At 37.1% G+C, this 26,480-nt stretch overlaps 1 protein-coding gene across 1 annotated transcript in view; it reads right to left on the bottom strand.

Annotated features, from left to right (window-relative positions):
* Positions 1-18,892: 18,892 nt before the first annotated feature.
* Cntnap5 (contactin associated protein family member 5) overlaps positions 18,893-26,480 on the bottom strand; it is a 948,142-nt gene continuing 940,554 nt past the window's right edge. The window contains exon 24 of the mRNA XM_069989436.1: positions 18,893-26,226. Within this exon, the coding sequence (XP_069845537.1) occupies positions 26,030-26,226 (197 nt within the window). The 3' untranslated portion in view covers positions 18,893-26,029. The remainder of the gene's footprint in view (positions 26,227-26,480) is intronic.

Below are 26,480 nucleotides of genomic sequence, written 5' to 3'. Positions count from 1 at the left end.
GATGCTGAGGAATCGAACCCAGGGCCTCAGGCATGCAAGGCAAGCGCTCTACCACTGAGCCACCTTCCCAGCTCCGTGCACACAATTTTTAAATCAAAGCTGTACATAAATTTCAGCAACACTATTAAGATTTGCTCAAAGTCTTTTTTTTTTATTATTGTGAAAATACCGTATAGAAGGGTTACAATTACATGGGCAAGGTAATGAGTACATTTCTTATCAAGCATTGTTGCCTCCTCCTTTGTTTCCCCTTCCCATCCATTTCCCCCTGCCCCCTGCCCCCCCTCCGCGGGGCCCTCCCCCCCCCCTCGCCAAAGTTGTAAAGTTTGTTTTTCAACATAAAGGTCCACCTGTATCTCTATTTAAACAATTTGTTTTTTCTCTTCCCCTCCACAAATTATACCAACATCAAATACAGTGAAAGCAGGGATTATACCGTGGGGGAGGGACATACAAAACAACAAAGAAATCATCTTATAAATATGTTAGAAACAATCACATGAAAGAAAAAACATTTGAATACTTATCTTGGGGTTCAAAGTTTTAATGTTTAGATCAAGTCATATTTGTCATGTAGCTAATTGTTTTAGAAAAAGAAGAGAAAAAAGAGAGGCGTTATAAGAAGAAAATGTTTTTGTTTAAAAAAGCTTTGTAGCTTTTTACATTCACTTTTTTTTTACACCCACTTAGAGGGGTGAGGGAGGAGTTGAGGGGTGAGGTGGGAGGGAAGGGATGGTAGGGGAAAAACAAAGGAGGGGGTAACAATGCCTGATAGGAAATGTACTCATTACCTTACATAAGCAACTACAATGCCTCTGTATAGTATCATTACAATAAAAAAAAATTTAAAAAACAGAGTGGATAACAAGGCAAATACTGAAATGAAAGAGTAAAATTTGAAAGGCGACAGAAACGATGAGAGTACATTCTGAAAATCATTTTGTTCTGTTTAGACAAAGAAATAGCAAGGAAGAATTTATAGGAGAAATGCTGGAAGTTTTTCCTGACTGCACCCTTCATCTTGGTGCTAGTGGAGCACAAAGCGTGGAAAATCACGCACTTCATTTTGGAATTCAGAAGAGCAACAAAGAGAAGATCCTGAAAGAATGATAAGCGGGTGAATCAGCAGTACTTCTATGAAGAATGCAAAACTGATTTGGGAGAAACGTTCTCTGTCCCCTAATTCAAAGCTATAATTGTAGAGGAGCACTGCATTCAAAAATCTAAAGAGAAATATTTTCAACTTAAAAATTCTGTGCCTCACTCAGTCCCTATTAACTATGAGAAAGAATTAACACTTGTCAGATAAGCATGGGCTAATTTTCTTTTTAATTTTCCTGTTAGTTGTGTTTTCAGAATGTTCTCCAGAAGTGAGGAGAGGAAGCAAAGGTCAGGAATCCTTGCTGTCCAGACAAAAGGAAAATAATGCATAATAAAGCAAGGTGTATATTCTGGTTGTAAGTGAAGAGAAAGCCCAGGGGAATGAGCAACAGGCCTGGAGAGCAAAAGTCTTGACTGGAATAGCAAGATCAAAGGCTCTAGGAGGCAAAAGAGAAATGAAACCGCATACCTGATGTGTTTTAGCATACTGAAAAGAAAAAAAAAGCACACTTCAGGGAGTTTAATGATATATTTGCCACAGAAATATAGCTCATCAATCACATGAAAATATAAGACAGACATCACAGAATAAGTGAAATTATAATAGAGTTATTGGCTTGGTGATTGACAGCTATCAGTAATATTGATGTATTATGTATTTACAAAAATATAAACACTGTTCATGTAGCAAACTATTGTGCATTGACTCTTCTGGATGGAGATGTAAGAAAGGTCAATCATTATTTTCTACCATAAGAAAGCCATAGAGATATTTCAAATTGAAAGTCAAAAGTCAGCAGCATACACATTATTTAAAAAAATAATAGAGTATGTCTCAGTTGTCTTTTATTCTTTCTCATAATAAACTCATAAACTCATAAGATCCCAGAGTATCACTTATCTCTTTCTTTTGACATAGGTAGGTAAGAACTTGACTAGATACACCCACCCACCCACAGCATCCACCCTCACCACAGGCTTTTAGGAAGAAACCCTGATTCTTAGGGGAGACTCAGCCTCTTTATTTGTTCCATGTTGCCATTTACAACACTATTCTTTGATAGGCTTTTCAGCATTTGAGTTGATCCCAAACCAACACTGATAATTAATTCACACTCGTTGTTTCCTTCCTTCTTTTTACTCCCACATGTTAGCATAGCACCTGACATAGATTTCCATCACATCCTAATCTTTCCAGGTACCATCTCCAATCTAATACATCAGAGATAATGATGGTATTTTGTCCCAGTTTCCAGACAGGAAAGTGTTTCTTTAAATCAGCTTCCTTACTCTCTTCAGTTGGACACAGATTTAGATTTCTGAAACTGACCCTTTGCTATTTTTATCTGAGAAACAACCATTCTCCTTGCGCCTCCTCCTGGGTCCACTTTGCCCGACCATTATCTCCCCATCTTCTCTCTCTCTTCTCATCCCAGGTGAAGATCTGGGATGCGAGCATGTTTATTTAAATGGCCTCATCCTCTTTGAAGAAGTACTTCCTGACTAAACGGTGTGAGGATAGACTAAGCCAATTAGGTGTCTTTTGAGATATATTTGTGAAGACAGGGAGAGACAAAAATATCCAGACGGGAGAAACAGCTTAACATCGCAACTTTGCTCTCAGACTTCCTGACATTTGCAGCTAAGGTGTTTTGTCTGAAGGTGTGATGGAGAGTTTGGTGATGGTGCTGAGCCCCGCACTGACCTCTAGATGGCGCACGTGTGTTTCTCTGCTCACTCCAACTTTACCTGGGCTGTGAACCCTACCCATTAACAGGGTGACCTTACACCTTTGTTTTGCTTATCTTCAGTTTCTCTGGTGTGTAAAGTGGGAGTTAAGTATGCTTAAAATTCATTCTGTGGAAATATGGAGAAACAGTACTAAATTCTCTTGCCAGAGATGCTCTGCATATGTTCAGGAAAAATCTGCTGCTGTTGACAGGAAATAAGGAAAACAGGCATCCCAAAAGATTAGGATAATATCCTTCAGAATATTTGTTTTAGTAAAACAAATAAAAATTGTTTTCAGTAGAACTGAGAGATTAAGCAATAAACCAATGGTGCTGCAAAATGGTAGATTGATTTATTGATAATGGGTTCCTAAGAGGCCATTAATTTTGATATTGGCTTTGGAGGTGGGTTTCATCTTACAAATGCAGATTTTTTTTCCCTAACTAAATGTTTTTCAAAAATATTTCTTGGTGTCTTCTGACAAAACGTGGTCTTGAGCTTGAAAAATCATTGATCAAATGGAAGATGTAATTCTAAATTTTTAAACATTTTAACCACTATTTCTTTTCCATAAAGTTACTAATTATATCAACTTCAATATTATTTCTCATTAATATTATGTGTATTTGGTTTGACCAAGACCCACTGTGAAAAGCCAATTTGGAAGCATCTGTGTCCTCCTGTATCTCTTATTAGGATACCATCAATACTTAGAGCTGGAGAGGCTTTGAGACTTATGTGAATAAGCTTTTGCATTACAGAAAACTATTGCTGAGAGTTGAATGTTTTGAGGTCAATGTGTCATGTATAGATTTTTTGGTTAGTATGAAGGCTTCTGAAGCCCAGGCCAGTGGAAGGTCTAGTTTTGTAGACTGAAAGTTACTTAATGGGTTTTAGGAGAATAGCACAAACTGAAAAACCCTATAATTGGAATAAGCCAATTTCACTATTACTGAAGTACTTCTTGCAATTCATTGACCTGCCAGATTTGGAGAATACATTTTATCCCTCGACTAATCTATTTTCATGATCCTTCTTTGCTTACAGAGTTACTTCAGTCCACAGAACACACAGTCATAGTTTGTAGAACACTTGCAGATGGCAGTTTACATGGTTCTGTGTTAACAACAACCATGACTTTACCTCAGACTGAATAAGGCTTTCATCTTTAGTACCAGCACCTGCCATTCTTGTATATCTGAAGCCAGGGTATACTGGCCCAGAGGAGGTACAAATGAGAAAAAACAAAACAAAATAAAAACCCAACTCAAAAGGTCAGAGCCCTAGCCTTAAGTCCCAGCCCCAGCACTGACAAAAATAAAGACAAATAAGCTCAAATATTACAAGGTAAGTAAACAAATAAATCAGTAATAAGTCTTAGCAATCTTTATATGTGTTTCAATCAGAGGAGTTGCTAAGGGCTACACCACCACAATGACGTGTAAAATACTAGAAAATGGAGAAAAAAACGTGTTTGTCCTTTGAGTTTGACCCAAGTTTATTTTCCCCTTGACTAACTTCTTCCTGAATTCATGTATATTTTGGCTAATGTATCCTATCATGACACTTATTTATTTTTTTCATTAATAGATCTGCCTGGTGATATGTGTCTATGTAGATGATAAACATATAATTAATTTTTAACTGCAGTTATCATAAGTTGTGAAGTAGGCCATACTCTGAAATAATTATTGTGAGAATACTTATGGCCCTAGATGAGTCTGTGATACAAATGATCAGTTATTCCTGTTCTAAAATATTATACTCAAGTCTGCAGGGTCTTTTCTTATTGAGAAGAATGTCTTTGGAGATGGAATTAATCAAAGCTTTCATGCTAAGAAGATAGATGGCTGTTATTGTTTCTGTCATGTTCCTGCATGCTGGAATCTTTTCAATGGGAGAAAATAAATCAGTTTATAAAGACTTTATTTTACCACAGACAGGCTAGTGCCCTGCTGCCTCGACATTTCTTACAAACCCTTAGGGTTACCACAGAGTCGTCTTATAACTTCATAGAAGTTTCCAGCTTTTGTTTGCTTGCTTTGTTTTTCCTGACTATCCTGTAACTTTTCATAATCTCACTTTTCTTAAGAACATACCTCTAGGCCTACTACTGGTTGGAAGGTGAAGGTGGAACATTTATTTCATGTAATCTAAATAGTATCTGCTTCTGGTTCTTCCTTATATGTCAATATTTGCAGGAGAACTTCAACAAAATTGGTAGTTCTTCAACTCAAAAATGCAGAGCCATGTTTTAAGTAAAAAACAAAAAAGTTAAGCCGGGCTCATGCCTGTAATCCTAGCTACTCTGGAGGCTGAGATCTGAGGATCACAGTTCAAAGCCAGCCCGGGCAGGAAAGTCCATGAGACTCTTATCTCCAATAAACCACTAGGAAATCAGAAGTGGCGCTATAGCTCAAGTGGTAGAGTGCTAGCCTTGAGCTGAAGAGTTCAGGGATAGGGCCCAAGCCCAGAGTTCAAGCCCCACAACCAACCAAAAACAAAACAAAAAAACCCAAAAAAAGTCACATAAACACAATTTTTATGGTTCTGTGTTAAGAGATCTTCTTCTCCTCCCCTTCCTCCCTCCACTTCCAACTTTTTATTGGTTAATTAGAAATAAATCTCATGAACTTTTCTACCTGTGCTGGCTTCAATCAGGATCCTCAGATCTCAATTTGTTGAGTAGGTAGGATTACAAACATGAGCTACTCATACCTAGCTAAGTGCTCTTCTTTTCTAGTAGAGCACATAACTTTCAGAGTAATGGTCTAAGGTAAATTTGCATAATCTTATTATTTACTTAGCCAGCTGTCATCTTCTTCATTTCAGTCTTAAAGAAACCTTTCCCCCAGCAGCATCAGAATACACGTTCTTCTCAGCAGCACATGGAACGTTTTCTAAAATAGACCACATTTTAGGCCACAAAGCAAACTTGTCTAAATTCAGAAACATTGAAGTTATACCTTGCATTCTCTCTGACCACAAGGGAATAAAATTAGAACTCAACACCAAAAGCCACCAAAGAAAGTCCGGTATCACATGGAGGCTGAACAACACACTGCTGAATCATGAGTGGGTCATGGAAGAGATTAGAAAGGAAATTCAAATGTTCATGCTATACAACAAAAATGAACACACAAATTACCAGCTCCTCTGGGACACAGCAAAGGCAGTACTCAGAGGCAAGTTTATAGCTCTGAGCTCCTACATGAACAAATTGGAGAGATCTGAAACTAACAATTTAATGACACATCTAAACCTCCTTGAAAAAGAGCAGCAAGATAAACCCCAATCCAGTAGACGGAAAGAAATAATCAAAATTAAATCAGAATTAAATGAATTAGAATCCAAAAAAACTATAGAAAGAATCAACAAAACAAAGAGTTGGTTCTTCGAAAAACTTAACAAAATTGACAGACCCTTAGCAAATCTAATCAGAAAAAGGAGAGAACACACCCAAATTAATAAACTCAGAGATGAGAATGGAAACATCACCACAGAAATAAACAAGATTCAGAACATTATAAGGGAATACTTCTCAAAACTTTATGCTAATAAGTTTGAGAACTTGACAGAAATGGACCTTTTCCTAGCAAATATTGACATGCCAAAACTAAACCAAGATGAGTTAAACCAGCTTAACAGGCCCATATCAAGCATTGAAATAGAAACAGCAATAAGAGACCTCCCAGGTAAGAAAAGTCCAGGACCAGATGGTTTTACAGCGGAATTTTACAAGGCCTTCAAAGCAGAGCTCACACCAATACTCCTCCAACTCTTCAATGAAATTGAAAGAGAAAGCTCACTACCGAACACATTCTATGAAGCCATCATAACCCTCATCCCAAAACCAGGCAAGGACTCATCAAAGAAAGAGAACTATAGACCCATTTCTTTGATGAACATTGATGCAAAACTTCTCAACAAAATTTTGGCCAATAGACTTCAACAATTCATCCAAAAAATCATACACCATGATCAAACAGGATTCATTTCAGGGATGCAAAGCTGGTTCAATATACGCAAATCAATTAATATTATTCATCACATCAACAGGAGCAAGAATAAGAACCACATGGTTATCTCAATAGATGCAGAAAAAGCATTTGACAAGATCCAACACCCCTTTATGATGAAGGTTCGGGAAAAATTAGGAATCCATGGAACATTCCTCAATACAATAAAGGCTGTATATGACAAACCTACAGCCAGCATTATACTCAAAGGTGAAAAACTAAAGCCATTTCCTCTTAACTCAGGAATGAGACAAGGATGCCCACTCTCTCCACTTCTCTTCAATCTAGTATTAGAATACCTAGCTACACCAATAAGACAAGATGCAGACATAAAGGGGATCCAAATAGGGAAAGAAGAAATAAAACTCTCCCTCTTTGCAGATGACATGATCTTGTATTTAAAGAATCCCATGGACTCCACTCCCAAATTACTCAAGCTGATTCAAAACTTTGGCAAAGTAGCAGGTTATAAAATTAACCCCCAAAAATCAATGGCTTTTCTATATGTCAACAATGAGAAAAGTGTGGCTGAAATTAGGAAAGCAACTCCATTTGTAATAGCCCCACAAAAAATAAAATACCTAGGAATTAACTTAACCAAAGAAGTGAAGGACCTCTATGATGAAAATTTTAAAATCTTGAAAAAGGAAATCAACACAGAACTTAAAAAATGGCAAAACCTCCCATGCTCCTGGATTGGCAAGATTCACATCGTGAAAATGGCAATACTTCCCAAGGCGATCTACAAATTCAACGCGATACCTATCAAAATTCCACCCTCATTCTTCAAGGAAATAGAAGAGGCAATCCAAAAATTCATATGGATCAATAAAAGACCCCGAATAGCAAAAACGCGCCTCAACGGAAAGAACACTGCTGGAGGAATATCAATACCAAATTTCAAACTCTACTATAAAGCCATAGTAATCAAAACAGCTTGGTATTGGCATAAGAACAGACCTCAGGACCAATGGAATAGAATTGAAAACCCAGAAATGAACCTACAGACCTATAGCCATCTAATCTTCGATAAGGAAGCTAAAACAATAGAATGGAAGAAAGACAGCCTCTTCAGTAAATGGTGCTGGCAAAATTGGTTAACTACATGTAGAAAACTAAAGCTAGATCCTTATATATCACCCTGCACCAGAATCAACTCCAAATGGATCAAAGACCTTGAACTCAAAGCAGACACTCTGAAAACATTACAGGATGGAATAGGAGAAACCTTAGGTCTCCTTGGCACAGGCCGAAATTTTCTGAATAGAGACCCGGAAGCACAACAAATCAAAGAAAGGTTGGACAAATGGGATTGCATATGGTTGCAGAGCTTCTGCAGGGCAAATGACATAGCTAGCAAGATCAATAGAAAGCCCACCGATTGGGAGAAGATCTTTACTAGCCATACAACGGACAAGGGTCTCATATCTAAAATATACTTGGAACTCAAAAAATTAAACCACCCAACAACAAATCCTCAAAGAAACAACTGCCCAATAAATAAGTGGGCGAAAGACTTAAAGAGAAGCTTCTCTGAAGAAGAAAGAAGGATGGCCAATAGATACATGAAGAAATGTTCAACATCCCTAGCCATAAAAGAAATGCAAATCAAAACAACATTGAGATATCACCTCACTCCAGTTAGAACAGCAAAAATCAAGAACTCTAACAACAACAGATGCTGGAGGGGATGTGGACAGAAAGGAACCTTACTTCATTGTTGGTGGGAATGTAAACTTGTTCAACCACTTTGGAAAGCAGTATGGAGGTTCCTCAAAAGACTTCACATAGATCTCCCCTATGATCCAGCAATCCCACTTTTGGGCATTTACCCAAATGTTTACAAACAAGACCACACTAAAGCTACCAGCACAACTATGTTTATTGCAGCATTATTTACCATAGCTAAGATATGGAACCAACCCAGATGCCCCTCAGTAGATGAATGGATCAAGAAAATGTGGTATATATACACAATGGAATTCTATGCCTCCATCAGAAAGAATGACATTTCCCCATTTGTTAGGAAATGGAAAGGCTTGGAAAAAATTATATTAAGTGAAGTAAGCCAGGCCCAAAGAAGCATAGGTCCCATGGTTTCCCTTATTTGCAATATCTAGTAGAGGTATGAGTCAAGCGGAAAAGGTCAGATAATGTGATGTTAGGAAAATGAACCCTTAAATATGTATTTTAATGTTTTCGTTTCTTTCATGCATATGTTTCTAACGCATTTATAAGATTATTTCTTTGTTGCTTTGTATGTCCCTCCCCCACAGTGTAACCCCCGCTTTTACTATATTTGATGTCAGTATAACATGTGGAGGAGATGGGGGCAAACAAGTCGTTTAAGGATTCAGGTGGACCTGTTGCAACAATGAGAAGTACAAAATGTCATGTCAAAACCAGCTTTAAAATGTCGGTGTGGGGGGGGAGGGGGTATAATTGGGTGGGGGGAGGGGGGAGGCTGGGAAGGGAGGTGAAGGGTAAACAAAGGAGGAGGCTGCAATGCTTGGTAAGAAATGTATGCATTATCCTGCCCATGTAATTGTAGCCCCTCTGTACACTATGTTCTCAAATAAAATAAAATAATATTAAAAAAAAAAGAAACCTTTCCATTTATTTAGGTTTCTTCTTAGTAACTTGATTTTTATTCTTTATCCCAACTCTGAAATATAGATCTTGGATTAGACAATTTGATCCACCAATGACAAAACAGCATATCAAGTCAGGCCATCATTTATGAGGCTGAGGCTGAAGCTACCAGTAGAAGTGTTCCAACCACCCTAAATCTTGCCATTTCTCACTAAAAGTTTTGGGGATCGAAACCTTGCTACATGCACATTAGTCATGTAAACCAAACATGTATGAAAGGTTGGTTTCTTTTTTATTTTCCCATTGACATTTTTGTACATCAGCATCTAGGCTGAGCAAAACTTTGTCCCTAATATTGTTTATTTCAGAAGGTGCTTCACTTAACACCAGTTAATTTGATTGTACAATTAAAAGTATAATCCCCTGAAATCCCTGAGATTTTTTCAGATGTTTGCAAGTCCTGGTGTGGGTCTCACAAACAAGAAAAGCAAGATTTCAACAATAAAAGAGACTTTTTATTTCTCTCATAACTCAAACTTATATAGTCTTTATTGTGAGCTAGTGTTTCATATTCACAGCCTCTGCTGTTTTTCATTTCCATAGCAACCGTTTGAGGTAAGCAAGAAACAGGTCATCCAGATGATACCTGTCAGAGCTGTGACTCCAGGGACCTTCCTGTTTTAAGTCCTTTTCCACTCAAGAGCAGTCTTCATGTCTTTCATTTCTAAATCTCTCAGAGAGTTACCTCTCAGTGTTTCTGGCCTCATTGTCTGAGGTTGTATATTTTAATGGTGCTTGTTTTTTTATAGTTTTTAAAAAAACTTTATACATCTACTTCCTGTGCCAAGAGAGGCTAGACTTCAAACCCAATGAATATATTTTTGTAATCCAGGTGTCAGTAAAGTTCAGTTTGAAAGTCAAACCAGGCCAACTGCCTGCTTGTTTAACATACAGGCTAAGATGATCAAATTCCATGATTAAATTATTGGAAAAAGCTAGGTGAGGATTATTTCATAGTACATCCATGTTATGTGAAAATTAAACTTCAGTTTTTGTGCATTGATTCCTATCGGAATCGGACACATTTATTCATGCTGTGTCTGTGACTATTTCCAAAAGTCGATAGAACAATGGAGTAGTTTCAACAGGAATGAGACCTTGAAACCTCGCAGACTTACTAGCCACCATTTCCTGAAAAGGATTTTCCAATCTCTACTGTAATCAATGGGTAGATTTTTACTTGTTACTCCTGGTTTGAATATGTCTACTTTAACTAATATTTATATTGCTCTGCATATTTACTAAATCTTTCATATTTTTAATCTTATTAATTATACAGTATAGCTCAGTCACATAAATAATTTTATACTTAAATTACCAATTGGTTATCAAAGGTTTAACAGTGTTTCAGTAGTTCCTGATTTATAGTACCATGGAGGAGATGGCTTTGTCCCTCTATATGTTTATATAAGTATTTGAATTTAGATTTAACTTCCAAGTATGAGGAAAATATACGTCCATTTATAAATGTAAATCTATACATGGTCATATGTGCACAAACATATTATCCAAAGTATGGTATATGCAGGAAAGGATTCCAATTCTGTAACTCCTTTGAACAAACTAACATGTTTAATACCATGAGGTTGAAACATTTATTGTCAGGTGCAGGGGGAGGTCAAGGGGCAGGATGGCAGATGAATGGAGAGAGGAATGGGATAAATTGAGGAGATGGATGCTGATATTGCAAGACATGGAGAAGAATGATGGGGTGACATTGGTCAAGATGCATTGTATTAACCAACTGACTTGTTGAATTAAAACTCCATTGTAGAACTACTTACAAATATATATATATATATATATATATATATATATATAAATTTAATTAATTGATTTTTTTTGCCAAACCCAACACTTGAACTTGGAGCCTTTGTGCTGTCCTTGAGCATTTTTGCTCAAGGCTAGCATTCTACCACTCAAGTACACTTTTGACTTTGGGTGGTGACTTGGAGATAAGATTCTCATGGACTTAAGCCCCCTGACTGGGTTTGAAGCACAGTTATCAGATCTCATCCTGTGGAGTAGCTAGGATTTCAGGTATGAGCCTCTGGTGGCCAGAAAAATAAATAATACATACATACATACATACATACATACGTACATACATAAATGAGATGGTTGAGGTAGACAGATTTCCAGTATTAAATCTAAGCTGTAGTGGTTAGTTACAGGTTTCAGCTTTGCTAGCTAGAGGACTAACTAGAAACTGGTGACTAGTTGTTTGGGATGAGTGTGAAAGGCTGTTTTCAGAGGTAATTTGCTTGTAATTCTGAATGATCCATATGGAAATATCTACATCATCCATTCAGCAGGATCCCAGATTAAATACCAAAGTCAAACTGGTTTCTTCTCCTAGAGCTAGATAGATTTTACTTCTCTGTTTTTTACTTCCAGCAGTTCTTGCTTTCCAGTCTTTAGACTGTAGGTTTAGACTGGTAATCCCCATCTCCTATGATCTTGAGTTTTAGACTTAAAGGGACACTGTGAGCTTCCCTATTTCTGAGACCTTTGAACTTGAATTGCACCATAGGGTCCACATTGTTGTATTGTCAGCCTATAATAATATACATTCTAAAAACATCTCAGCTCCCATACTTGTGTAAGCAGATTCCTACAGCGTTTCCTCATTTGTCTGTGTATGTGTCTTATTGTTTCTTTTTCTCCTTTTTTCTTTAGCTCTGACTAATGTGTTATCTCATGCTTGCTTGGACATGATGTGACCTAAATTTAATGCCATTTCACTTTTACCTGTCGCCTTGGCTTTTCTTATCCTGATGAAGAAACTTTGATGTGAAAGGTCATTCTTACACCTTGCTTGCACTGCTTGTCATTTTTGAATTATAGCTTTCTTATCTTGTTCTAAATTGTATTGAACTATTGGAAATTTCCTGAATTGTCACACTGTCTGTCACCTCCTTCAAATGTAGTCTCCTCTTTTGTAGATGTAATTTTTCTACCTAATTACTAATCATCTTTGGATGATTGGAAGCACACCTGAAACATAACCTTGGGTTACATGCCAGCTCATCTATGCTGATTAGAACTCTTCACTGCTTTTTATAACATCTACTATCTAAGCTTGTTGCTTCCTGTTGGCATCTTCAGCCAAATAGGAATAGTGGCCCCTTACAAGTGAGTTCCATATTGTATTACACAATTATTCCCATTAGCCCATTATCTCATGCAAAAGGATTAACTAATATTTGTTGAATGGTAAATGAATTAGATAAGAAATTAATAGTTCTTTTAGATTATATAAAAGACAGATGATGTTATGCACTATAATATAGCTTAAATGCCTTTATCTGGAGTGATCAGGAAAGAAGTATTTAGAATTAGTTTTCAGATTTAGTGTGTATGTTCATACACACAATGACATATGTTGGGAGGTAGGATCCAAGTGTAAAGATAAAGTTCACTCATATTTTGTATACACTGTTCAATGACAGCTTGAAGGAAATTTACCTACCATGATATTTTTAGTGCAGGTGCATTTTGCATGTGACCTGTCACATTAGTTCAAGTCAGGTCAAACCTTTCCACTTGTGGTGTCATTATTGGTCCTCAAAAGTTTTAGATTCTGAAGTATTTCAGGTTTTGTATTTTTGCATTAGGAATATTCAACCTATATATTAACACTACAAAGTCACATCGCAAATGCTAAAGAATAACAAAAGATGTATTTTCATGTAAGATAAAATTGTGAAGGAACCTGCATACACATATGCATTAAGTTTGTCTTTGTCTCTGTCTTCTGGTTGTTTAATGGGTATGGAAATCTGCTTCTTATCATTTCAAAAGACTGATGTCTGCTTTGTGTGTTTACCAGATTATCCCTAGAAGCCCACAGGGCAGGTCCAGAGCATTAGTGCACACTCTTACATTGCACAGTATACTAGGGGAGAGGCACCTAGGCACCTAGTTGTCTCACCACTGTCGCTCAATACCAGACAGATGCAATGTGAGGGGATACATTCTGACTCACGGATCATAGTTCTGGGCTCTGTTGATTCTGAGCTAATAAGGAGGTACAACATCAAGGTAGAAAAAAGTGTGTGGCAAAGACAACTCACTTCGTTGCAGAGAGAAAGCAGAGAAGAGTCCAAATCAAGATGTAGCCCTGAGAAGCACTCCCACAGCTACCCAGTCCACCAGCTAAGCTCTACCACCTAAGGCTTCCAGTACCTCCCAAGTTTGCACCACCTACTAAGACCAAGAATTCCACATGTGAATCTGTGGGAGACATTTCAAATTAAAACCAAAAGAAGTGGTGAATGGTCTCTATGTGTTTATCAGCAGGAGCACTTGATTTATTTCTGAATGAATGTTTATGTGCTAAAAGATGTTTCATTTTACTTCCGGGTTAATTCCTAAAGAGGAGAATCTATGATTTTAGATATCCACCAAAATACCAGTTACCTTTCTTTTCTTAGCAAGGAACGCAAGTCTGTCACAGCCATTTTCCAGCAGGCTTGCAGCTGTTCCTGAAGAACCCTGCCTCATCCTACTATTGTCCCTGTCTCAATACTGGATTTATGCAAGTGGTTTGAGATACGCTCTCATTGGTTGATGTCATTAGCCTTCACCAACTCTGCCCGATATATTCTTATCCTTACAAGATTTCCCACCAGTTTCACTGAGCAGAAGAAGTCTGGACCAGAGTGATTGCATCAGAGCCCAAATGCACTATTTCAATTAGTTCTAGTAGCAGGTCTGCACAGCTTGATGTGGACGGAGGTTGAAATAAGTAAGACCTTGACTCCTCACTAACCAGCCCTGGAATACTGATAGAAAGGTGTTGGGATTCCTATTTCTAAGTGATAAAATGAATCACTGATAGAGTAAAAACACTTGCCCAAACCCATATAGATAATAATGTAAAATTAGATGGTAAATCTGTTTGTGACATCAACAATATGCATTAATTTTAGCAAATTAATATCGTGAGGCTACATATCTTTATCTGCTAATTGGGAGCAACATTACTTCTCTTATCATTTCATTGTGAAAGTAAGAAGTAATGGGTATTGGACACCCACCCAATAGATCCATGACAGATAGTTCAATGATTATCTTTATTATTACTGCACCTCAATGAGGATATTTAGCTCACACCAGTTTTTGTCATAAGGCCAGTGTCTCTTCTACTTTTACATGTTCATTTCTGAATTATGTAATGCATTGCATTGTTATACACTTATCATCATAATTGATCTCCAGAAGTCTCTGTCTTTCCAAGCTATAGTTTTGTAGCCATCAAATGGAAAAATAACTATCTATCCCCTTTCCTTCTAGTCCTAAGGCACACCACTCTGCTTTATGTCTCTATGCATTTGACAGCTCTAAATACTTTATATAAGTAGAGTCAGTATACCTTAAAAAAGGGCTTCACTATCAGTGATCCTGGGAGACAAAGACAGAATGTCACAATCTCTAAATCAGAGTATATCTGCACTTCCCCAGAGAATTCTTTAAGCACTGTCAGCTGACACTATTTATCCCCACACCCAGGATTATGGAAGATATTTCTCTAATACAGGTTTGAATTTTCCAAGGCCCTTTTGAGAAGCTGTAGCTCCTTGGAGGAAATAGCAGAACTGGAATTGTCTAGAAATTTCCTTTTTTTTTGAGTTTGGTTAGGTGATTTATTTATTTTTATATGTTTTTTATTGTACAAATACTGTACAGAGGGCTTACAGTTACATGAGTAGGGCAATAAGTACATTTCCTATCAAACATTGTTACCTCATCCTTTGTTTTTCCCTACCATCCCTTCCCTCTCCACCTCCCAACTCCTCCTCAACCCCACCCCGAAACTGAAAAGTTTGTTTTCAACATAGTGTTTTGTACATCTCATTGTTACAATGGATCAACTGTACCCTTATTTAAGCATTTGGTTATATCCCTTCCTCTCCCCAAATTATAAAAATGTGTATACAAGATGCAGGACACCAGAATCAAATACAGGGAAAACAGGGGTTATACTGTGGGGAAAGAACATACAAAAGAAACAAAAAAATTACATAGAACATTATAAGTACATAAAAACAATAGCAAAAAAGAAAAAAAAACACTGTGTCCCTATCTTGGGGTTTATTTCACTTAACATCATCTTATATGGTCATATGTACATAGCTTTTGGCCTTTTCTGTTTGTCCTAAAAATGTACTAGTTATTGCAATTAAGGGAAACCATGGGACCTATGTTTCTTTGGGCCTGGCTTACTTTACTTAATACAATTTTTTTTCCAAATCTTTCTATCTCCTAACAAATGGGGCAATGTCATTCTTTCTGATGGAGGCATAGAATTCCATTATATATGTATATAAATAAATATATTTGTATACATATATATATATATGTAACATTTTCTTGATCCATTCATCTACTGAGGAGCATCTGGGTTGGTTCCATGTCTTAGTTATGGTGAATAATGCTGTGATAAACATAGTTGTGCTGGTACCTAGAACTCCCCTATGACCCAGGAATCCCACATTTGGGTATTTACCCATAGGATCAGTATTTTCTTTAGCACTCATGTTTCCTCCCAAGAGATGGCTTTTGTATTCACACACCTGGCCCTCAGCAGCCCTGGCTCATTGGTGTCAGACTGAGCTGAGCCACAGCTCTTTTATATTTAAAATACTATACAGGCTGGTCTCAGGCTCAGATAAGCAGTTGCATGATCCAATTGTGACTCAGGAAAGTTTCTTCTTTGTGAAATATTGTGGAAAAATACTACATTCATATTTACTTTGCAGCAAAGTAAAAGTTTATATCCTCCATAAACACTTACTGAAATTGCTAGAAGGTGAGTGATTATGTAATTGGTTGATGAGGAGAGAGACCTCAGGAATGAGATTAGTGACCTTCTAAAGGAAGCCTCCCAATGTTCTGTCCTGCTCTTTCCACTGTGTGAGGGTTCAAAGAGAAAGCAGCTCTTTGTACCCTAAAAAAGAGTCTATAGGAGAACATGCAAGCACTCTGCTCTTGGCATTTCCATCTGCAAAACTGTGAAAATAGTTGGTTTATAAGCTACTCTGTTTAGTAGCCATTTGTTATAACATCTCAGGCTTGAGTCATGGCTTAAATATTTGAATATTTGGAAGTAGCATTTTTTTACATAGTACGTTGGTACTAAGCTATCCGTTTCTTTTTATTTCATAACTTAACTAAATATAACTACAAGAAAGTATATTTTAACTTGATTTTGTCCTTTATTACCCTATTTCCTCATTATGTTATCTGACTAAAATTGAGATCAATAAAATATAGAATGCAAAGGAAGAATTTTACTAAGTGTGAATATTGTTTTAAAATCTTTTGACTGATTAGGAATTAAGCCTTAAGAAACGAGACAGGATTTACTTATTGTCTCTCGGCTACTAATTAGAAGAGTTAGATTTTGAAGTTATAGCTGGTCAAAAGCCTGATGGGTCAATTTCTTTGATGTTTTGAATGATTGCAAATATTTCTTTTAAGATAATTGATTTGTTTCACTATTTAGAATCATGTCTTCTTTTGAGGAGGACATCTCAAAGACTCTCCATAGATTATCTGAAAATAATTTATTCAAGTTTACAAAGTCAGTTTATGACAGAAAGTGCTCAGGAGACAAAGACAGACTTCAAAAATCTATTCCTAGCACAGTTTCCTTACATATAACTATGGAACCCACCTGCAGTTTCTCTGCCTCACTGCTGAATTTAATCTGTGCGATATGTGTCATTTGTTTTCTATAAATTGGAAAGTGTTAAGGATATAAGTAATGACAGGTAGCCTTGTGGAGGACATTACTGACCATGTGTTCTGCTAAGTGGTTTGCATGAATTATTCAGCTTAAGCCTAGGGATCTGTGAAGGCTTGGTTGTTTCCCGAATTTTCAATTGAAAAGCTAAGGATTACTGTGGTTAATTTATTTCAAGTCAAAACATTAGAGAATGGAATTGCTTGGGCTTTGTGCCCTGGTTTATCTGGCTTTAGTACCCATGATTCCCTCTCCTCATCTATGGCTCTGAGCCTCATTACATGAAGCCCTTTAGCTTTTCTATCCCTTAAGCAGACTCAAAATCATATTTCTTCTGCTTTCTTTATTAAGCCTCCTTAATAAAGGCCATCATTGGCTTAAGCTTGACAAAGCTAATGGTATCCATCTATCCTTGTCTGTTTTCTTCTCCTCACATTCAATGATTCTCTTCTTTCTCCTGATGAAACATTTCGTTTTATGGTCTCCAGGTGATTTCTTTTCCTCAACCCTCAATGGGAACATTTAAATTCCTTTGTATGGCATCTCCTCCCTCTTCTAGAAGACATAGTTTATAGCTTTTATTTTCTAGTTACCTTCCTGCTGTAGATGATCAAGTCTCTCTCTCACACACACTTTCTCTCTCTTTCAATCATGCATACATACTTACATTTTTTCATCTAAATATCCATATATATTCATTTTCTAGGATTTTCTTCAGTACAACCCTCTCCAAATGTGGAACCATGCTCAGACACCTGATATCTATACTTGATGTCGAGCTGGACTTTCAAAATTAAAACCTAAAAACCTCTTTCAATGTGTAAGTACTTCTCTCATTCCTCCAAATTTAAACAAAATTATTCCTATCCATTACCCTTATGAGCCAAAAGTCCATCCTCTCTGACTCATCCTATCCTTCCACTCCATCAGGAAACCACATCAGTTCTAGCAGAACCGGGCTACTCCTATAATCTCTAATTCTAGTATCATCTGAAGTCCAAATATTAATCCCTTTATTTTCCCCCAGGCTTTTGAATTGACCCTTAACTGTTTTCTCTTCCTCTCTTCCTGTTTTCTTCTAGTCCATTGTGCACTGAGCACTTAAATGATATGTGTCAGTGTCACTTGCAATTTAAAACCCTTGCAAGTTCTGAAACAACAAGCAAGGTACAATCTAAACCTGGCCTTTGACACACAATGTCAACTAAGTTAAAGATTTGTAGAAAAGGATGCAGAAAGCATGAGGTGAGAAGCACAGCTCCTGTGAGCGGGTGCTGATGAAGCATCAGGAGAGGTTTCAGATTTCCTGTGGGTGCTGGAAAGAAGATCTTCTAAAACCCCTCACCTTGTTACCAAATCAATTAATTTACCATTGTACACTTTTGTGCCATATATGTAATCAATAATAAATCAACTGAGTCATGAGAGAGCACAAGACAGCACTTTTAGTTATGTTGAGATCAATAAACCCAAATAGTAAGAGTTTCATATTTCTCTAAGAACCCCACAGGTCATGTTCTCTCGATGTTAATGGGCTATGGATTTGAATGGGAGCTCAGGGAATAATTGTTTGATTCTTCATTAACCCAAGAACAACACAGCAAGACACATTTGTATTCCACACAAAATGATACAAAATTTTCTCTTTATTAAATATACATTATTTACAGTTTGTCTTTCTTCTGTACAACAATAACCATAGAAAACAAAGAAATCTAAGGCTAACTTTTATTTTCCCCATACAGTGTATTAAGACATGTTACCATGATCTACAAAACTGATTTGGAATGAGGCAACATCACTTGGGATTCTGTTATCAGATCAAAACTCAGAAAGACCAAAGGAACAGGGAAACTCCAGTTGATCCACAAAGGAGATGACTTGTTTTACCTCTTTTGTGCTTTTACCATAATAAAGTTTGTCATACATATATACACATATACATGTATATTATGTGTATATCATTTTGCATTTATTATTTGTGAAAAACAACCTATCTCTTCTCTTATTCCAATAAAACGAGGGCTTGAAGGTGTCAGAGATAAACTATTAGCTTAGGGTTTGGAAAATTCCATGAGTCAAATCTAAGTTGTTGTTTATTTTTATAAATAATAATTGTGTTGGAAGATGGCCATGTGAATCCATTTATATATGGCCACCTTCCTGTCATAGGCTAGATGACCAGGGAAAATGTTTGTTCTAAACAGCAAAGGTTATCAGTAGGTCTTGCAGCTGCTAAACTCAGGAGAAAACTTACTGGTTTTGATTCTTACCAAATACAAAGCCCCTCTCACAATGCAACTATGCTACTGTAAGCAAGGTTTGGTTTTTGGTTTTTGGTTTTTATGGGGTGTTTTTTTTTTGCAAGAGTATTTAAGGCAGAACAAGGTTACATTGATTGGTACTGCCATTTAAAGAGAAGAAACTATGTTAATTCATGTAGAATCTTTGAGATAAAGATAATGTAAAAGTATAAACAGTCAGATGACTCAATATTGACCTCCATATTTGCACAGAAATTGACTACTGTGTCTTCTCAAAACTGCTACAGGAAAACGTAATACTTTCTGCATGCATGATGACTTCTGTGTTTCCTCAAGACTAACAGCTGGGATCAGAAACATGAGACAATATGATGCTAGTGCTAATGGAAATAAATATCCAGCTGTAATCGCTAACACAGCATCATCTGTAGTCCTGACCCAAAACTAGCCTACAAATTTAATCCTGCTATCTTGTGAAAGGTTTTCCTGTGTCACTACAGAAGATAAGAGGAAATGGTGTTAAATGGCTCCCTGGAGTGTATTCTGTCATAAATTCTTACAATTATGACATGTCTAAAATTGTTAGGACCAACTGAAATGATGAAAGATCAATAGACGGATCTACATTCTCAGGACTTCCAACCATAGGGACTTTGAGTAAGAACAATCAATGTAGGGAGCTTTCTAACAGTTCCTTTTTTTTAAAGCTATATCTAGGTGCTCATTCTAGATCGTTTTAGTAATGGTAGTAGTAGCTTTAAAGCACATTGGGAAAATCAAATCTTTAAAACATGTTATTGAGGGGCTGGGATGGTGGCTCAGTGATAGAGTGTTTGCCTTCCATGCACGAGGTCCTGGGTTTGATTCCTCAGCACCACGTGAGCAGAAAAAGTTGGAAATGGCGCTGTGGCTCGAATGGTAGAGCGCTAGCCTTGAGCTAAATAGCTGAGGGACAGTGCCTAGGCCCAGAGTTCAGGCCTCATGACCAACCAAAAAAAGAAAAACACATGTCGTTGAAGTAGGTCTGAGAAAGTTAAAAAATGTCATGCAAAGATGAGTAGAGAATTTCTCATTCAAAGCTTGTGATATTGCCTCTTCCCTACTGTGTAAGATAAGGGTCCAAATGCACTAAGACACTCCTGAGTTTGGAACCAGAAAAGTGGGAAGAGGACCTGTCGCGGGTGCGTTATACAGCAATGACCCTCCTCACCACGAACAGCAACTAATGTGGCTGCGAATCCTCTCTTCCTTCTTGACAGGTTCCTAGTTGAAAACACCAAAACTTAACTTTTGTCTTAAACCCTGTTCATGTCTGCTCAGCCACTTTGTCGACAATAAACACTACAAAACAGACAATTAGCTTACAGAGTACAATATTTTAGTACAAAATGTGCTTTTCTGTTCTTCCTCAGAGTTCCTTAGTGCAAAATAAGAGGGAAAAACACTCAAAAATAGCTAGACAGTTACATACTAAAACCATATATTAAGGGTGCAAATAATTGCCAACACAAAGAGATAATATTTCTCTACCGAACTGATATGTAGGTAGAATTTCTGGAGAATATTTGAGTAACAGCCCTATTTGTGTGCGTGTGTGCATGTGTGTGTGTGTGTGTGTGTGTGTGTGTGTGTGTGTGTGTGTGTGTGTGTGTGTGCGTGTGTGTGTATGTTGCACTTTGTTCCCTTTAGGTGGTTCAACTATTTGAAGTTTGTAAGTTCAGAGTCAAGAGGAAGAACAAGTAAATTCACCAAACTAGATGGCTTAAGTAAGACTGTGTTGAAATGAAAAAGAGTTAGGAAAGATTCCAGAATGGTACATGGAAGTAATTCAATTACATGGCATGTTTTTTAAAGAAAGTATTTTCAAACTGCACGAGAGACATGAAATAGCACTTAACTCATCCTTCAAGTATTTCTAAAGTTGAGACTTGGTCTGCATCCCCTCGCATTGACCTCCTTTCAGACTTAAAGGAACAGCATAGCCTATTTCCTTATTTATTCGACACATAATCTATAAGACAACTGTGGACGAAGCATCTCAAGACTTCAGCTTAAGGAAGAACAAATTATAGAACGATAATTGTCTCAAAAACCTTGCCAGTGGTTGATGTGGCAATACAGGTTTGATGGGTTGTAGCTGTGGACAAATTCAGTGGTAGCCCTGGCAGTTAGAAGACAGGCTGCCAAGGATTTTTCAGATAAAGACTTCCATACACCTAATTCCTACCTCTCTCCTAATTTGGAGAAAGACACTTGGATTGCAACCTTCTTCTCTATGGTGGCTTCTTTCATTAAATTAATGTAGTACAAAGAGAGGGTATGCATGACCTCTCAGGACAGGAAGAAATTCACCCTTAGCACAGAAGCAGGAACTCACCTAGATGAACAATGCTATTTGGTCATTTGCCTAAGGATAGATTTCATCTAGTTCTCAGAGATTTTCCCCTAAGTACACTCCAGTGGTTTCTTTGGCACAAAGAATAGTTGTAGGAAGTGCTGGCCCAACACAATGCCACCTTCAGGAACACATTGAAGACCAATGGTGTGTAATAGCATATATGGATGGCAGTAAAAGAACTGAGCAAAGAGAAGAGCAGATTCTATGCTTCTGGATTCTATGCTAAATAGGGTCCTGAGTTCTCACTTAGGTCTGTCTCCTGCCAAGGAAGACTTTTGAAATCACCCAAGCTGAACTCAGATAAGAATGCACAGAATTTGGCTTCCTCTAGAGTATATCAGAGTCAGAGACTGTTTATTCTTGCTATTGTGAAACAGTCAATACACTTCCGTCTACAAAAGTCTATGTGCATGGGGGATCCTTGCTTTGAAGAGGAGAATCAAAGCAGTCCATTGCAGGTTAAAATAATAAATGAGAAACAAAATTCTAATTTTTCCCATGAGTTTGTTGGTTTCTTAAAATGTGTAGCAAGTACTTTACAGAATAATTATGTATTTCTTTCAGTATTCCTTAGCCCTGCATACCTACTCCACTTTCAACAATATGTATTGTCCTTGTTGAAGCTTTAACACACCCATTCAATGGTAAAAGCCAGATATAATTTACACTGTACACGAAATAGCCAACTCAGCTTTTAGAATAGTAAGCAAATGAGTACTGAAGAAAAGAGAACAATCTATTTTGTTCTGCTGCTATTTCTTGTATGGTGTATTATAGAAGTCAGGCTGTTAATATCTCTGCTGTTATTATTGAAAACAAAAATTCAAAGATATCACTGCCAGGATGCTTAACACAAGTCTTTAAGCAAACCTGTTCATGAAAAAAATATATCTATGGAAATGACAAATTTCTATTTCTCTAGAGGAAATCTAAAAGATACCATAGCAAATTAGTCTACACACAGTGAATGTTGCAGTCAATGTTAAAAAAAAGAAAGGGTCAGCAAATATATTGTTGCTTGCATAAATAGATTTTTTTTTTTGGTGAAAATAATATCCGCAAAACAATGTCTTTAGGGTGTGAAGTTCCACAGATATTTCTAGTTTTACGGTAACACGATGTTCCATAAGATCTTTCTGTAAACACACTTCTTAAAGACTGAGTATAAATTGGAGATTATGCAGGTTAAGGAGTCCAGAATATGCAGTCGGGAAACTTGAATATTACCATGAAAAAGGTAGTTAATGGAGGATTAGAATGCTCTTAAAGTCTAGTTCTAGATTATAAAAATGGTTCAGGGTCTGAAAAACATAATTGAATAGATGCAGAAACTTAAATGGACCTTGGTAGTACTAAGGAAAGGCAGGCAGAGCCAGCATTTATTTCTGTTTGTACTGGGTGTTTTCCTTTGTACAGTGCAGTATGCTTGTTTTTTAGGTCTATCTGTTGGCAGTCAGAGTGTTCTTTAACATGATGAAATAGTCCAATCCTGTGAAAATAATCCTGATTCAGCCCCCAAGACTACTTATAACAGTGACAAGAAGATTGCAATGTCTTCACATGTATACATCTTTAGGTTTGCATTATTCACATTTACAGGGAAAAATTTCATCAGAGTCTGGGATGAAAACATGGTAAGAATTGAGCATTAAACACTGTGCACTCAACCTGGTGACCTATATGTTTAGAAGTGGATGAGAAAGCGAACCCTCTGAGTTCACTTTTACTGTCTTTCATTTCTTCTTTGGCATCATGTCAGCTAAATATGGCCCTTACTTCTCATGGACTTGGGGTTTCTTTGTTTTTGTTTTTATTTCAGGACCTTGGCTTGAATTCAGGATCTGATTCTTCCACTTACAAGCTGATGTTTTACCACCTGAGCACACCTCCAGCTCCAGAGACTTGAATAGGGAAGACCTTCAGCATTGTTACTTACACCTTCCTTTTTTCCCATGTCATTATAGGACATAATGAGGGCTCAACCCATTATACTTCACAGTGACCTTTATTTCAGGTAAGAAAGGGCTCTGTAGTCAAGCAAACAGTTGCTTTATACAGTCGTTTATAGGATTAGAAAATTTCAAAAAATGAAAATTAGAGAAAGAGGAAGAAAAGCCAGGGGATAATAATGCTTAAAGATCTTTCATTTTATTAAATGATCATCCATTTTATTAAAGCTAGAAAAATTTAAAAAGTATCCTCATTAGAATCACTTTAAAATAAATTTACTAGCAAAAAGATAAATATATCTTAAATGCTGAAGTTGAAGAACCCACAGAGAATTTTAAGAAGAGAAAGTGTGTTTAGAATATATTCAAAGAGAAGAACGTGATGACAACATTTTACCCTTACCTCATGAGTTCTGAAACTGAAAAAAAACCCATAGACTTGAGGTGGGTTGACACTAATGAGTTCTTCATCAGGAGCTTTCTCATGCAGAAGAAGCAGTAAAAAGTCAGAAGCCAGAGACTCACCGAGAACAAGATGGATAGTCTGCTGATTGTCAAGGCTGTTCAAGAGAGATGTAATTGTTTTCAAATCAAATCTGCCCGGAAAAGAGACTCAGCAAGTACTTTCCATCTGTGTGGATCATTCTATTGGCATTTCACATAACCTGTAATTGTTTTCCCCTTGTATTTTACTCCATGGTGGCTGGGGGCGGGGGTGTGTGCAAAAAATTTAGGCATGTTACTGAAAGCAAAATAAATAGGATCTTACTACCACCCACCCATGAATATGTTCAAGATGCCTTCTTAAAGGGATGAATAGTGTACTTATTAGCCAAAGTGGCAGAGAGCCTGAGATTTGTCACCACTTCAACTGGAAATGTAACTGAATAAAAAGATATGTGCATAGGTGGGCCTTTGTATATGTCATGTGGCAGAGTACAAAGTGTCTTGAACTAAAGTACATAAGGGTTTCCCTGAAATCTAGCAGTAGGCCAGCTAGAGAGGACCACAGTGCCATCTAAGTCACTTCATCCTAAGTCTATTAGAAAAGAGATCACTGGACAGAAGCAAAGGTATTATGTATCTCTTCTAAAAGGTAAAATCTACATTTCCTTTCTTCAGCAGATCTTTCATGAGTGGATGCAAGGAAAGAACATTGTTTGATATTTCTCTCCATTCATGCAGTTCTTATTTCATACTTTTTTTTTCAATTTTTGAAAGCTGAGTTAAGATGGCTTAAGTTTATTTTCCCCATGAAACCAGGCATTATTTTAGACTTGTGTTTGAATTTATGTTGAAGAAACTTACATATGTATACATTTCTTTACTTCAGTATAATAAGCCCAGGAATTAGGAGGAGTCAGTTGTTGAAGTTATATTGTATCTATTTCCTATCATGGTTCTCTTTACCTCCTGGTTTCAAACTATACTGTCCATATTTCTTCTAGATTTTCACTATTGTGAGCTCTTCTATGTTATTGGCCCTAAGAAATTGTAGCAAGACAGGCGCAAAGTAATTTATCGCTACTATCAGCAAGCCTAGTTTGGAAAATAGTCAAGGGATAAAAGTCATAGGAAAGAGCATGGAGAGTCGGGGCAAAGGGTTATAGGTGTTAAGGAAATCAAATTAATATAAACAATTTTTTTGTTCCTCATAAAAATGCCACCCACATATACCAGGTCTGATATCTCTCTGCCTTAGGTTCCCTGGTAGAAATGGACTTGAGAGGGAATACAGGATGTCAGGGATGACCATTAAATGCCTACACTTAACCAATGATGATGTTCAAAGTAAGCCTGCAAGACTGGCTAGCAAACCAAAGAGTGTATTTGAGGAAATGGAACACAAAAGTGTGCACATGTGCCTCTTCCTTGTCTAGAATAGTGAAATCAATGTCTTAAGTGGGATTTTCACCATGATGTGTGTGTCAAAGGAAAGGCAGTGTCACAGCTGCCTAGTCTCTTGTGCTAGGTCACGGGATTGGTACTGTGGGGAATGCAGGTATAACCCCCAAAAAGAAATGGCAAATAATGAAGATAAAGTGAATGACAAAAATGAAAGGACAGTCAGAGAGAAGAGAAGGAGATTAAAGAGTTAACAATCAATTACACCTAAACAAAACAAAACAGAACATAAAAGGAATATTGGGTGACCCTGTGGAGTTTCATATGAAATATTCTCGTTTACACTCGCTCACTGTGTTTTGCAAGTCAATATCATTTCTAAAGGAACTGTCCAAATTATCTGGGTATTCCTTCTCCTTCATCTGGTTGGTGCGATGTGTCTGCTTCTGTTGGTAAAGGAAGCGTGTCATGATGCCTATGATGCAGAAGGTGATGAATATCACCACAGCAATGACACCTGTAGTCAGGGAAGAAAAGTAAAAAAAAAGAGAAAATTGTCACAGGTCATCACTCCAGAGAGACCCTTCACATCAAGACAGGAAAACACACATAGAAAAATCTTTCTAGCAGCCCATAAAGATCTGCTACTAAGCCTATTACTTTCCACTACTACAAAAACTTCTTTGGGTAAGAAAGCCAGCTAAATCATAGAAGATTTTGTTGAATCACCTAAGAATCTCATAAATGTGGAACTAGAGGATCAGATGATAT

Source organism: Dipodomys merriami, unplaced genomic scaffold (genome assembly GCF_024711535.1).
Source record: "Dipodomys merriami isolate MVZ:Mamm:240054 unplaced genomic scaffold, mDipMer1.0.p SCAF_38, whole genome shotgun sequence".
NCBI classification, from domain to species: Eukaryota; Metazoa; Chordata; class Mammalia; order Rodentia; family Heteromyidae; genus Dipodomys; species Dipodomys merriami.
This window is presented reverse-complemented; position numbering and strand designations above follow the sequence as displayed.